This window comes from Geotrypetes seraphini, chromosome 5 (assembly GCF_902459505.1).
Source record: "Geotrypetes seraphini chromosome 5, aGeoSer1.1, whole genome shotgun sequence".
Classification (NCBI taxonomy): Eukaryota; Metazoa; Chordata; class Amphibia; order Gymnophiona; family Dermophiidae; genus Geotrypetes; species Geotrypetes seraphini.
The window spans coordinates 269,069,934-269,085,043 of NC_047088.1; the positions used below are offsets into that span (position 1 = coordinate 269,069,934).

Here is a 15,110-nt window from a genome sequence, read left to right on the forward strand (position 1 = left end):
CTCACCTGCCTGTCCTTCCCTTTCTTTCCTGCCGTGGGTTTTTCTTTCCGTTTTCATCACCTTGGCCCAGAATCCTTTTCCCTTTCACTCCCTCCTTACAGTCTGAGCCGGGAACACGGGTGATCGCACGGTCCTCGCAGCCCCCACCCGCCTGCCCAATCGATCCTAGTGTTTAGCCAGCTCTCTCCCTTCTCCTCACCTTAATTTGCAGGCTTTCTTTTTCAGCGACCTGCACGCTTTCCCAAAGAGCCGCACACGCGCGGCTTCTCAGTGTTCAATCTTCTGCTCTGCTGCAACTTCCTGTTTCCGGTTGCGTCAGAGCAGAAGATCGAAACTGAGCAGCAGCGGCTCTTTGATAGCGTGCGGGTCGCCGAAAAAGAAAATCTACAAACTAAGGTGAGGAGAAGGGAGAGAGCTGGCTAAACACTAGAATCGATTGGGCAGGCGGGTGTGAGCTGCGGGGACCGCGCGATCCTTCATGCCTCACTGCGGGGACAAGACCCATTCACCGCCCCGCGGGAGGTGAATGGCCTTGTCCCCGTCGCCGCAGCGACTGCTAGTTTTCTTCCCCGTTTTCGGTGGTGACCCGCGGCTAAAATGCGGTGGCCGCGGGTAAACCGCCACCGTGTCATTCTCTAACAATGCTCTAAGGTAAAAGATATTTAAAAGTATTGGTTCATCTAAAACATACAAACTGAACTATATCTTAATTTAATCAGCCAAATCAATCATATGATGACATAAAAATATCAGATCCATTGAACTCCTTCAGAACGCAGCACTCCAGGATATTCCATATTAGTTTTCACAATAACCAGTTTTGCTAATATCATAAATCTGAAGATTCTTCAGGAAAAATTTTCATATTTCAAACGCATCCTGAAGTAGACTCGTATTTTAACTTTCTTTCTTCTGCCAAAGACCGACTGACTTACATATGAATCCTGTTTTTACTGTTTTATAAATCTTTATTCATTTTCTTATGTTACAAGTGTTTCAAATAAATTCATTATAAACTTGAATAATCACACTTGATTAACTTACAGATTAATATCAAATTTAAAATTTCTTTAGAAAATCAATATTTTATAAAGTTATAATATTATGTAAGAAATCTAAATTAATATAATTATTATTGAATATAATAATCTCCCCTCCCTCTCTCCCTCCCTATCAATATTGAATGAGAAATCTTTATTCATTTTCATATGTTACATCAACCCACAAAACCACCTTCAAAACCCGACCAAAAATCGACCCCTCTACATTCTGGACCACAGTAGACCCCGCAATCGCCTCCATAGACCACAATGTATTCATTCGCCAGTGGCGCTCCCTGAGCGAAACAACCCTGAATAGACTAGCCCCAGAAAAGACAAAACACAAACTTTGCAGATCCTCTGACAAATGGTTCGACACAGAACTTCTTCAACTAAAAAGACACTGCAGACAACTCGAAAGAGTATGGCAAAAAAAGAACCAAGAACTAACCAAAGTAGCTTGGAGAAACCTAATAAAACAATACAAAGCCAAACTTAAAGAAAAACGAAGAGCTTACTACTCCAAACTAATCGGCACAGAACCCATAGACACAAAGAAACTCTTCCAACTTGTGAAGAACCTCACAGACACTCAGCCATTCCTAGCCACTCAAGGAACCCAACCTCCAACGGCCACCCAACTGGCAGACCACTTCAAGAACAAGATCGCTACCATCAGAGCCTCCTTCTCCAATTCACCGACCCTCCTAGAAGAGATCATAATAAACCCCACAACTGATGAAGCCACTGCAGCCGACAGACACTGGTCCAACTTTAAAAAGGTGCAATGGTGGGACTTTAACCAACTCTACAATAAATATAGTCGAGCGTCATGCGACCTGAATAATTGCCCCTCATATTTACTAACAAATGCCTCCCCCAAATTTAGAGCTTGCCTATTGAAATGGATCCAAACAACACTCACGGAAGGCCAATTCCCACAAGACCTAGGAGAAATCATAATCACTCCAATACTGAAAGACCACAAAGGACCAATAGACACCCCTTCCAACTACCGACCCATAGCCTCTATTCCATTATATGTTAAACTAATAGAAGGTCTAGTTGCCCAATACCTCACCAACTACCTTGAAGACCACAACCTACTCCACCCAACTCAATCAGGGTTCAGATCCAACCACAGCACTGAGACACTGCTAGTCTCCCTTCTAGATACAGCCCGACAACACCTTAGCAAAGGAAGAAGGATGCTGATAATTCAACTAGACCTCTCAGCCGCATTTGACCTGGTTGACCACAGTATTCTTCTTCAGATATTAGAAGCAATAGGGATCTCAGGCGGAGTATACAACTGGTTCCAAGGATTCCTCAAAACAAGAACATACAGAGTAAAAACAAAAGATCTAATATCGGAAACCTGGACCAATCCCTGCGGAGTACCTCAAGGTTCACCACTCTCACCCATGCTCTTCAATGTCTTCATTGCCTCCCTTGGTACCCTATTAGACAAACTCGAAGTAACCTCATTCAGCTATGCAGACGATATAACCATACTCCTTCCCTTTGACTCACAAGACCCCACTACAACAGATAACCTGGTAAAAACCCTAGAAATAGTGGAAAACTGGATGACAGAACACAAACTGAAGCTCAATCCAGACAAAACTAAATTTCTACTGCTTGAAAAAGACAAAACCCCTTCGATAACTGAACTAGAAATAAAAACCACCAAATATCCTATACAGACCACTCTCAAACTCCTTGGAGTAACAGTAGATAGATGCTGCACTCTTCAGGTGCAAATCAACAAAATCACACAAAAAGCATTCTTTACCATGCGCAACCTTCGCAAAATTAGAAAATTCTTCGGCAAAGAACAATACAGACTCATAGTTCAATCCCTAGTCCTAAGTCTACTGGACTATTGCAATATCCTCTACCTTCCTTGTCCCACCTACCTAATAAAACAACTACAGACTGTCCAGAACACTGCCCTCAGACTGATCTATTCCCTTCGAAAATTTGACCACATCACCAACGCCTTCCTAGATTCACACTGGCTTCCAATACAAGCCCGCATCCAATTTAAGCTATATTGCATATTATTCAAAACATTAAACGGAACGGCACCCTCTCACTTAAACAACCGCCTAAGTAGGAACCTCTATTCCAGACAAAGGAGAACCCAGTCCCCTTTCTCCTACCCCCCTTATAAAGGAACTAAGCGCAAAAAGATGTACGACAACCTACTAGCAACACATGCAGCTAAATTGGACCCCTCCATCACCAACCTACTGACAGCTTCAACTGACCTCAAAGCTTTTCGAAAAGAAATCAAAACCATACTATTCAAGAAATTTATCCTAATTTCCTAACCCCACTCTTCTCCCCTCTCTCCCCTTCTTAGGATCCTCCCTTCAAAATGTGATTTAGACCTAACGCCTTTAACTGTATTCCTCTTCCTGAAAACGTCCAGCTATCGTTTAGATGTATTAGGCCCAACGCCGTTAATTGTATTCCTATTCCTGGAAATGTCCAGTTATCTTTTTGTTGTAATCCGCTTAGAACTGCAAGGTACAGGCGGAATAGAAGTCATTAATGTAATGTAATGTAATATAAATTCATACTAATATTTCAGAAAACTAAATTTATATAATTCTTAGTTAATATAATAATATCCCATCCCCTCCCCCCTCCCTTCTATTCAGTAATATATGAATAAAATTTTTAAATGTTATTTTATCCATATTTCATATTATAAATCTAGTATTAATATATTAAATAATATTTAGAGATATGATCTCTTTTTCTTCTAATCAAATTCTATACATGGGAAAATTAATCATTCTTTACAATATTCAGTTAATGGTCTCCATATTTTTTGAAATTTATCTACATGTCCTTTTTGTGTTGCTATAGTGAGTTCCATTTTGTATATATGACATACAGAATTCCACCAGAATGTATAATTTAATCTGTCATGTTTTTTCCAATTGAATGTGATTTGTTGTATTGCTATTCCAGTTAAAATAAAAAGAAGTTTGTTATTACTTGATGATATTTGACTTTTTGCTCTCATAGTTGTTCCAAATAATATGGTATCATATGTCAAGGCTACCGGATTTTCTAACATCCTATTTATTTGGGGCCAGATTGATTTCCAGAATGTTAAGATGAATGGACAATAGAATAAAAGATGATCTAATGTCCCAATTTCAACATGACAGTGCCAGCATCTATTTGACCTAGAGCTATCTATTTTTTGTAATCGAACAGGGGTCCAGAAAGCTCTGTGTAAAAGAAAAAACCAAGTTTGTCTCATAGATGCTGATACCGTACATTTTAGCCTCCAAGACCAAAGTCGTGGCCATTGAGATGCACTAATTTGGTGCTTTATCTCAATGCTCCAAATGTCTCTAAGACCATTTTTTGGTTTTTTATTTATATAATCGGATATTAATTTATACCACTGTGCAGCTTCATGACCTGTTGAATTAATCTGGAAACACAGGAATTCCAAACTGTGATAATTAGTAAGATTTTTCCATTCAGGGAACCCTACCTGAATGGATTGCTTCAATTGCAACCATTTAAAATATTGTGTTTTTTTAAGATCAAATTTATGTTGCAATTGTGAAAACTCCAGCAACTTTCCATTTTTTATTATATCATCTAAAATACGAATACCTGCTGTCATCCAGTTTTTCCAGATTATTTTGAAACCGCCTATTTTGATCTTGGGGTTTAACCAAATCGTTTGAGTTGTTGATTTACTAATTGGAATAGGAGTTAGATTACTTATATATCTTAAAGTTTTCCATGTATCCATGAATATTTTATGTTCTTTGTATAGCCTTGGCATTTTGATACTAACTACATGACTGAGACGTAAAGGAAACATGAGTCTCCATTCAAGCCAGAACCAATCTGGAATATTATCAGTGGGCTCTGGGAGGATCCAATACATACCTTGACGTAAAATATAGGCTTGATGATACCTATAGAAGTTGGGAAAATTTACCCCTCCCTCCGCAATTGGTCTTTGTAATGTCACTAAAGCAATTCTGGGATTTTTCCCAAGCCAAATAAATTTTGTCAATACCTTATTTAACTTTGTATAAAAAGAATCTTGAAAGAAAACTGGTATCATTCCCATTTGGTAACAAACTACAGGTAAGATCATCATTTTAACTGTTTGTACTCTTCCCCACCAAGATAAATGTAAAGGATTCCATTGTTCACACATCTCTGTCACTTTTTGTAATAAACATTTTTCATTAATTTTCATTGTGTCTTCTAAATCTTTTGAAATCCAAATTCCAAGATATTTAATAGTATCCTCCTTCCAAACAAAAGAGAATGTATTAAATAAACCTTTTGTACAGTGTACATTTAATGGAAGTATTTCTGATTTATTCCAATTTATCTTATATCCTGAAAACTTTCCGAATTTATCAATTAGTTCAAGCAATTGTGGAATGGTGGATTCTGGATTCCTCAAATATAATAATAAATCATCAGCATAAGCTGATATTTTGTATTCTCTATCTGAATGAGGTATACCTTGTATTTCCTTTACTTGTTGGATTGCTAATATTAAGGGTTCTAAAACTATATCAAACAGTAAAGGAGACAAGGGACATCCTTGTCTAACTCCTCTCTGTAGATTAAATTTTTCTGAAAATGTATTATTTATATATAATCTAGCAGAGGGGGAGCTATATAATGTTTGTATCATTTGTATGAATCCAGGACTTATACCAAACCATTCCATAGCCTGATACATAAATGTCCATTCTATTCTATCAAAGGCCTTTTCTGCATCTAAAGAAACAGCAAAAGTAGGCTCATTCATTTTCTTTGTTAAGTATAACATATGGAATGCTAATCTGGTATTATGAGATGAATGTCTTTGAGCAACGAATCCTGTTTGAGGCATACCTATAATATGGGGAAGAGCATTAGCCAATCTTAATGCAAGTATTTTTGCTAATATTTTTCCATCTACATTTATTAAAGATATTGGCCTATAGTTTGAAACCAATGTGGAATCTTTATTTGGCTTTGGTAAAACAATAATTAAAGATTCTGCTATAGTGCCATTTATACTTCCTTTATTAAGTTGATATTGAAAAAGATTTAATAAATAGGGTAATAATAAATTTTGAAATGTTTTATAAAATTCCACTGTATATCCATCACCACCTGGAGCGGATCCAACTCTAAGGGATTTCAAAGCTGTTTCTAATTCTTTTAATGATATTGGCTCTTCCATACTTCGTTTTATATGTTCAGGAACTTTTGGACCCTCTAACATTTTCAGAAATTCTAAACCATCTTTTTCTTTATTTAAATAAGTCTCGGAAGTATAAAGAGATTTATAAAATTTTAGAAATTGTTTTAAGATAGGTTCAATTTGTGTTAATGTGTCACCTTTTTCATCTTTTATAGCAATTATTTTTGATTTCTTTTTTTTCGCTTTGAGATAATTTGCCAATATTCTTCCCGACTTATTTGAGTTTCCATAATACAATGCCTGCTGGGAGAATAAATCTTTTCTTATCATCTTTGATGAGAATTCATTGTATTTTACTTTAAGTTTTAATAATTCTTGTTGTATAGAATATTCCCATTTTTCTATTAATTTTGATTCTAAAATTTTTATTTCTGTTTCCAAATTAGAAAATTGTTTTCTATTTTGTTTATTAAGATAAGCCGAATAAGAAATAATTTGTCCTCTTATTGATACCTTAAAAGCATCCCATAATATTTCCCTAGAGATCTCATCTTTATCATTCATTTGAAAATAATCTTTCATTTTTGTTTGAAAATTCTCACAGAATATTGGATCAGCAAGCAATGTATTATCAAATTTCCATATTGGTCTATTTGTATTTTGATCTGTGATTTTAATTTCAATCCACACTCCACCATGATCAGATAATATGATTGGATCAATGGCAGCTTGTGTTACTTGATGTGCTAGGTGTTTTGATATAAATATATAATCTATTCTTGAAAAAGAATTATGAACATGAGAACAGAAAGAAAATTCCCGTCCATTAAAATGAAGTATTCGCCATATATCTGTCAAATTACAAGTTTGTACCAAATTATCTAGTCCCATCGATTTCATATATCTACTTGGGTTTTTGTCTAATAAAGGATCCATAACAGCATTAAAATCCCCAGCTACTATTAGATTTGAAGTAGCCAGTGGTAAGATCAGTTGTTGAAGAGTCTTAAAAAATTCATTTTGTTTTGAATTAGGGGCATATATATTAAACAACGTCATGGTTGTATTTCCCATGCATATTTCCACTTTTACCCATCTGCCATGAACATCTGATTCTTTTAATTTAAATAAAGCTGAGCATTTTTTATTCACTAGAATAGCAACACCTGCTTTTTTCCCTATGGCTGGTGAATAAAAACAATGCTTTATCCAACCACCTGTCAACTTATTAGATTCAATGTTTGAAAGGTGGGTCTCTTGTATGCAACATATATCTGCATTTTGCCTTTTTAAGAACAGTAATGCTTTTTTCCTTTTTATAACATGATTTAGACCATTAACATTCAAAGATATTATTTTAAGAGACATTTATAATTATAATTTTTATAATATATTTTCTATATAATGATATATAATGTTTTTTATTAATATATTTTCCCAATATACTTAATAAATTATAATTTCCTTTTATTATTTCTATATCTCCTTTATATCTTTCTTTCCCATTCCCTCCCTTATCCCTATTTCCCTCCCTCCCCTCCCCCCTCTTATTAAATACGATTACTTGGGTACGCAAGATGAGGTTAGGTTAAAATAACTCCCCCAAGCTAAGTTAAAATATTCTTTATTTACTACTAATAATTTATCTCCCTTTATCTAATATATTTCCTATATATCTAGCAAATATATATTTTTCTTATATAAATTTTATATAAAAAGTTAATATATTTAAATCTATATAAGAAAATATTATCTTATCTTTTGATAAATCTATATAAGATTTATCAATGAGATTTACAATCTTGCATATATTTATCAAGAATCAACTTTACATTCATTATATTGATATCTAATATTATTATTATTTTAATAATACTATGTGGATCATGAAGTAGAGTCTGTGTGTCTTAAAATGTCTTTATATAGGTATGTTTGTTGCAATCAGTCTATTTTCAACCTTTATTCCAATTTGTGTTGTGAGGAAGAGATTTAGGTAAAATTCCCAGTTGTAAGACTCCTAGATTCTTTTCTTTTCTCCAATTTCTGTCCCCAAAAACGTTTTTGTGTTGCCTATTCAATTCAACCTTGTAGGATTCAGTATTCCTTTTTCATTTTTTCTGCTAAATATTCCAAGATATTCATCATTCCCTTAAGAGAGCAAGTAATGAAGATGTTTCCTGACTAGGGAATTGATTTTATTTTTGTCAGTATCGAGGACATTCCGTCAGTCAAAGTGCCAGAGAAATAAAAGCGCTGAATAACTTCGAAGCTAGTTCAGTATTCAAGAAGGAGAAAATCAGTTACACCTTACATACAGCACAGTCTTTTTGGATTTATTCTGTGTTATTCCATACTGAATCTCCTCTCTTTCATAACAAACTTAGCAACATTTTAGAATCGGAGAGGAGTTATTAATTAGTTTTTTTGAACTCCTATCCTTACATATTTAGCTCGTCGTGAAAAGGTTGTCCGTGGAAGGTGACGCTTCTCCCTGGGACTCTTTTAATTTACAAAAGTACAACGTCCCCTGTCACCTCTATGTTCTCCAAATCTATCTAAAGAGAGTAAGCGGTCTGCCTCAATAGTAAGCATCACTCGATATATATAATTCACTGTTTCTTACATATAAGGAGAAGGTGGGGTGTAGGAATTAATTAAAGTTTGAAATATAATCTGCAGAGAGACTTTTAAGAGATAGAATCAAAACGGAAGCACTTCCTTTTACAGGATATTCTCTCTGTCGACCAATCTCTTTTTGTTTTGTATTTTGTAACTCCCCAGCAGCGTGATTGGAGATTTTTCCTGTCCATCAATCACATTTCCTGTTTGTATATAACCACTCCCATATTTAGTTACCATATTTACTTCTCTGTAAATTTTTCATTCGGATCTCCATTTAATCCACGTTTTCTTCTGTAAGTATATTTTCTTCAAAATGTTTATAAAACTTTCCTTTAAAAAGTATAAGTTTATGTACTTTTATAAAGTTTGTTTTATTTCTTTTATTTCCTTCATAGAATGTTGGTTTTGTATAGTTCCATGTGTGTGCTGCAGCACATGTAGTTTCAGTCCGTTGTTTTTTGAATCCACTTCAAAGTTCTAGATTTTAACTGTAAGTCATATTATTAATAAAATCAATTCTTATATGGTGAATATTTTAGTAAAGTATTAACAGATTTATACATACTCATTTTTCTCATTAGGATTTCCATTAAGATGTTTAGGATGTCATGGGTTGTTCATATTGGTCCAGAAATTCTTGTAGTTTTGTTGGATCTGTAAAATTCTGAGTTTTATTTGCAATAGTGATCTTCATTATTGCTGGATAAAGGAGCCCATATCTAGCCCCTAAAGATTTCAGTTGTGGTCTCATATCTAAAAATTTTTTCCTTTTTAATGCAGTTTCCCTCGCAAAATCAGGGACAATATGTATTTTTGAATCTTGACATTTGAGATTTTTATTTTCTTTAGCTAATTGACAAATTTTCAGCGCTTGTTGATGTCTCAGTAGTTTGAATATTAATGTCCTTGGTCCAGTTTGTGAAGTTTTCCTTTGTGTTGGTATCCGGTGTGCCCTTTCGATTTCCAGTGGTGTTTTAAATTTTAATGGTAGCACTTTAGGTAGAAAGTGTTCCAAAAAAGTAATAGGATTATTTTTTTCTACCCCTTCCGGTATTCCTATTATTCTTAAATTATTTCTTCTTTCACGGTTCCGGCTGTCTTCAAGGTCTTTTTTAATTTCTTCTACCTCTTTCCATATGATTTTGTTTTGTCTTGCGTTCAGATTAAGTTGTTCAAAGTTATCCTCTATTAGGTTTATTCTGTTTTCTGTCACTTCCACTCTTTTAGTTAATGCTGCTGCATCTTCAATAGCTTTTTGTAGTTTTTTGTTGCTGTCCAGAACAATTTCTTTAATTTGTCTTAATTCTTCCATTACATCGAGGTTGTCATCTGATGGCAGTGGAGCTTTTGAAGGAGTGATGCTTGGCTCCGGTTTTGATCGTTTATTACTTCCTGTACCGGATCCTCCTGCTCCTAAATCGCTTTTGTTCTGTTTGCTAGACGTCATTATCTTTCAATATTTAGATATTTTTCTTTTGAATTTTGATTTTTTTTTGTAGTAATTTCAAAATTATAGCTTTTGAGTATGGAGCTATTCGTTTACCCGACCATCGGAATGCGCGTCCAAGCCACGCCCCCCCCCTACATATGAATCCAAAAGCAGGTATAAACATATGGTATATACCAGAAAGCAGGCCGTATCATACAGACTCTACTTCTGATTATAATTCAACATACCACACTGAATTATACCTCTCCATATTGCAGAAATATTCCAAATATTGACAGGATCTCTTCCTCAGCTCCGCAATTACCATATTAACGATTCCTTATTATAGAGTCTTTCCCAAACATCACTGCACTGTAAAACTTGTAGACAACACATGCAAATGATATTTATCCGTAGACTAGATTCCACTTGCAATCCAATTTACAATCAGATCAATCGTCAGAAATCCTTCTTCACATTTCCTGCTTCTCAAAAGGAAATGCACCCGACTCTCACCACACGCTCACTTCCAAAAAAGCTCCACAAATGTGCATAGTGCCATCTTCCATATCAGCAGACCCTCTTCATTACTATCATGCACTCTGTGACAGTATTTTCAAGTCACTTATATGAACATCAAAGGCCTTTATAACATGAGGAGATATATCAAATCTTATGTTCTTTATTTATAAATTCTTAGTAGGGAAGAAGTCTCTTAGAGCAAACTGAAATAGAATCTTCATACACTTTAAATGGCCGCGAGGCCAGTATGGAATGTTAGCCACAGAATCAAACTGTAGTAGTGCCAAACAGAACATGACATTTTCAAAAAGTAAAAATATTTCCCAACTAATTAAAAGAAATATACAAGATACATCAATCAAATAAAAGAAAAAAAAACCACATCAATTATATATTTCTCATTCTCACTTTCAGGTATTCATAGGCATTTCACACTTGTCCCAAAATTCTTTTAATTTTCCTGCATCTTCAAAACTCAAAAGTTTTATGATCATATGTCACCCGCATAGTTGCCGGGTATACCAATCCAAATCTAGCACCCAATGCCCTTAACTGTGGGCACAAGTCAAGCAACTGTTTCCTTTCGTAAGCAGTCACTTTGGCAAAGTCAGGAACAATAAAAATCTTTGCATCTTGACATTTAAGATTCTTATTTTCCTTAGCTAAATTCAATATTTCCGTTACCTGCTGATACCTGAGCACTTTAAAGATTAAGGGACGCGGTCCTTTTTGATTACTTAATCTTTTTGCTGGAATCCTATGTGCCCTTTCTAATTCTAACGGAAATTTATTCTGAAGTGGCAGGATTTTGGGCAAAAAATTGATCAAAAAAGTAATCGGATCATTTTTTTCTATCCCCTCAGTTAAACCAAGCACCCTCAAATTATTTCTCCTCTCACGGTTCGATAAATCCTCAATCTCCTTCTTTAATAATTCAATCTCCTTATGATCCTTTTTATACTGCAATGTTTCCACTTCAGTGCTTTCCACCCGTTTCTCCAAACAATCTAGCTTCAAATCCACTGCATTCAACCTTCTTGTCAAACACACCACTTCACCTTTAACTTCTTTTATGTCTTTTGAATTTTCCAGGACAATATCCTTTATGCTCTGTATTTCCCTCATAAGATCTTTGTTGTCCACTTCATCCGACAGCAGCGGCACTAACAGAGGAGAAGTCGATTCAATTTTTGATCTTTTGACACTACCTGAGCCGGCTCCCGCCAAAGAAGACTTATTCTGTTTACCCAAAGCTATTCCTTAAACACATATAACTTTCTTAACGTGACTCTCAAATAAATTTTCCAACTAATATCACAAAAATTAGCCTGACTCTACGGAGCAACTCAATTACACAGCCATCACCGTTTGCCTCGAAGCCACGCCCCCCAATTACAAATGACTTTAAATCATTCCGAAAAGAAATCAAAACCCTGCTATTCAAAAAAACTATACAGCCTCCCCACTGACCCTAAAAAGTAACCAACCCTAAACTCTTCTTCTCTACTAGTATTCCTCAATTTTCCTCCCTTCCCCAACCTCTCCCCTCTGCCTCCTCTATTTAACCTCCCCTAAACTGTAATCCCCCTGCATTTACTATGTAAGCGTTCCCCTAATTGTAACTTCCTGGAAATGCCCAGCTATCTTATACTATAATCTGCTTAGAACTGCAAGGTACAGGCGGAATAGAAGTCACGAATGTAATGTAATGTCATTTGCTCTACTGAAATTTTGGACATTTTTTCTCAAAATGTCCAAAATCAGATATAGGCATCATAATGTTGTTTATGTGACACCAGAGTTGCTGCTGTTTCTCAACACATTAATGGATTTCTAATTTTATTTTATTTTACAGAATACAGAGCAATGGATTTTTAATTTTCATCTTAGTAACTGCAAGTGTTTTCTGGATCCATCGGCTGATTAAATTTATTTACAATATTTGCTGCTACTGGGAGATTCACTCTTTCTACATTGGTGCTCTCAAGATCCCCATGGTAAGCTTCTTATTACTGGGAGAATCACTTTTGTATAAATGTAGTCTGAGAAGTCCTTTTACTAAGCTACATTCTGTGTAAGTGGACAAAATACATCAAGTTTTAGAATACCAGCATTTGTGCACACTTACCGTATTTTCGCGGATATAACGCGCGCGTTATACGTGATTTTACGTACCGCGCATACCCCTCGCGCGTTATATGCCTGAGCGCGGTATACAAAAGTTTTTAAACATAGTTCCCACCCCGCCCGACGCCCGATTCACCCCCCCAGCAGGACCGCTCGCACCCCCACCCCGAACGACCGCTCGCACGCGCTCCCACCCGCACCCGCATCCACGATCGGAGCAAGAGGGAGCCCAAGCCCTCTTGCCCGGCCGACTCCCCGACGTCCGATACATCCCCCCCCCGGCAGGACCACTCGCACCCTCACCCCGAAGGACCGCCGACTCCCCAACAATATCGGGCCAGGAGGGAGCCCAAACCCTCCTGGCCACGGCGACCCCCTAACCCCACCCCGCACTACATTACGGGCAGGAGGGATCCCAGGCCCTCCTGCCCTCGACGCAAACCCCCCTCCCTCCAACGACCGCCCCCCCCCAAGAACCTCCGACCGCCCCCCCAGCCGACCCGCGATCCCCCTGGCCGACCCCCCCACCCCCCTTCCCCGTACCTTTGGAAGTTGGCCGGACAGACGGGAGCCAAACCCGCCTGTCCGGCAGGCAGCCAACGAAGGAATGAGGCCGGATTGTCCCATCCGTCCTAAAGCTCCGCCTACTGGTGGGGCCTAAGGCGCGTGGGCCAATCAGAATAGGCCCTGGAGCCTTAGGTCCCACCTGGGGGCGCGGCCTGAGGCACATGGGCCAAACCCGACCATGTGTCTCAGGCCGCGCCCCCAGGTGGGACCTAAGGCTCCAGGGCCTATTCTGATTGGCCCACGCGCCTTAGGCCCCACCAGTAGGCGGAGCTTTAGGACGGATGGGCCAATCCGGCCTCATTCCTTCGTTGGCTGCCTGCCGGACAGGCGGGTTTGGCTCCCGTCTATCCGGCCAACTTCCAAAGGTACGGGGAAGGGGGGTGGGGGGGTCGTGGGGGTCGGCCAGGGGGGTCGCGGGTCGGCTGGGGGGGGGGGGGGTTTGCGTCGAGGGCAGGAGGGCCTGGGATCCCTCCTGCCCGTAATGTGGTGCGGGGTGGGGTTAGGGGGTCGCCGTGGCCAGGAGGGTTTGGGCTCCCTTCTGGCCCAACTACACAAAGGTACGGGGAAGGCGGGTGGGGGTGTCGTGGGGGTCGGCCAGGGGGGTCGCGGGTCGGCTGGGGGACGGGCGGAGGTTCTTGGGGGGGGGCGGTCGTTGGGGGGAGGGGGTTTGCGTCGAGGGCAGGAGGGCCTGGGATCCCTCCTGCCCGTAATGTAGTGCGGGGTGGGGTTAGGGGGTCGCCGTGGCCAGGAGGGTTTGGGCTCCCTCCTGGCCCGATATTGTTGGGGAGTCGGCGGTCCTTCGGGGTGAGGGTGCGAGTGGTCCTGCCGGGGGGGGGATGTATCGGACGTCGGGGGGGGCATCAGGCTTTCAGGATGGGGACAGACCTTCAAGGGGGGACAGGACTTCAAGGGAGGACAGTGCACGGAAAGTCAGGGGGGGTGAACGGAGAGTCGGGACAGCGCACGGAAAGTCAGGGCAGTGCACGGAAGTCAGGGGGGGTGAACGGAGAGTCGGGACAGCGCACGGAAAGTCAGGGCGGGCGAAAGGAGAGTCGGGCAGCATGCGCGTTATATGCCTGAGCGCGGTATAGAAAAGTTTTTGTACATATCATCGTGATTTCTGCGCGCTATACCCCTGTGCGCGTTTTACAATGGTGCGCGTTATATCCGCGAAAATACGGTACACACTCAATTGCTAGTATAGTGCCTAATTGCTGTTCCATTTAATTTTCAAAGCATATGTTTGCAAGGGGATGTAGACAGGGGGAGCATAAGCAGGCCTTTAGTTACGCATGCACACTGCACGGCTAGGGAAAATGCAAATGTCTAAATTTGGGCATGTCGATAGCTGTAATGGAACCTAGGCCCTTTGGTTCCTTTTTAGAATAGGCTTCTACCATGGGTGCTAGTTGTAGAATTGCCTCACTTAATGTGGAAATATTCCATCTACTGCATGTTAACTGTGTTGCAGATAATGCATATGCACTTAATGCCACTTACTAAGATATAAAAAGGATGGAGTCGGTCCAGAAGATGGCTACTAAAATGGTGCGTGGTCTTCGTGATAAGGCATACGGGGGACAGACTTAAAGATCTCAATCTGTAT

The 15,110-nt window shown here is 39.0% G+C and overlaps 1 protein-coding gene across 8 annotated transcripts in view; it reads left to right on the forward strand.

Annotated features, from left to right (window-relative positions):
- The window catches only part of ATG9A (autophagy related 9A), a 383,311-nt gene that overhangs the window by 144,739 nt on the left and 223,462 nt on the right, over positions 1 to 15,110 (forward strand). For all 8 annotated transcript variants that reach the window (XM_033944872.1, XM_033944873.1, XM_033944874.1 and 5 more), the window contains one exon: positions 12,666 to 12,807. In XM_033944872.1, coding sequence (XP_033800763.1) covers positions 12,666 to 12,807 — 142 coding nt within the window. The remainder of the gene's footprint in view (positions 1 to 12,665; positions 12,808 to 15,110) is intronic.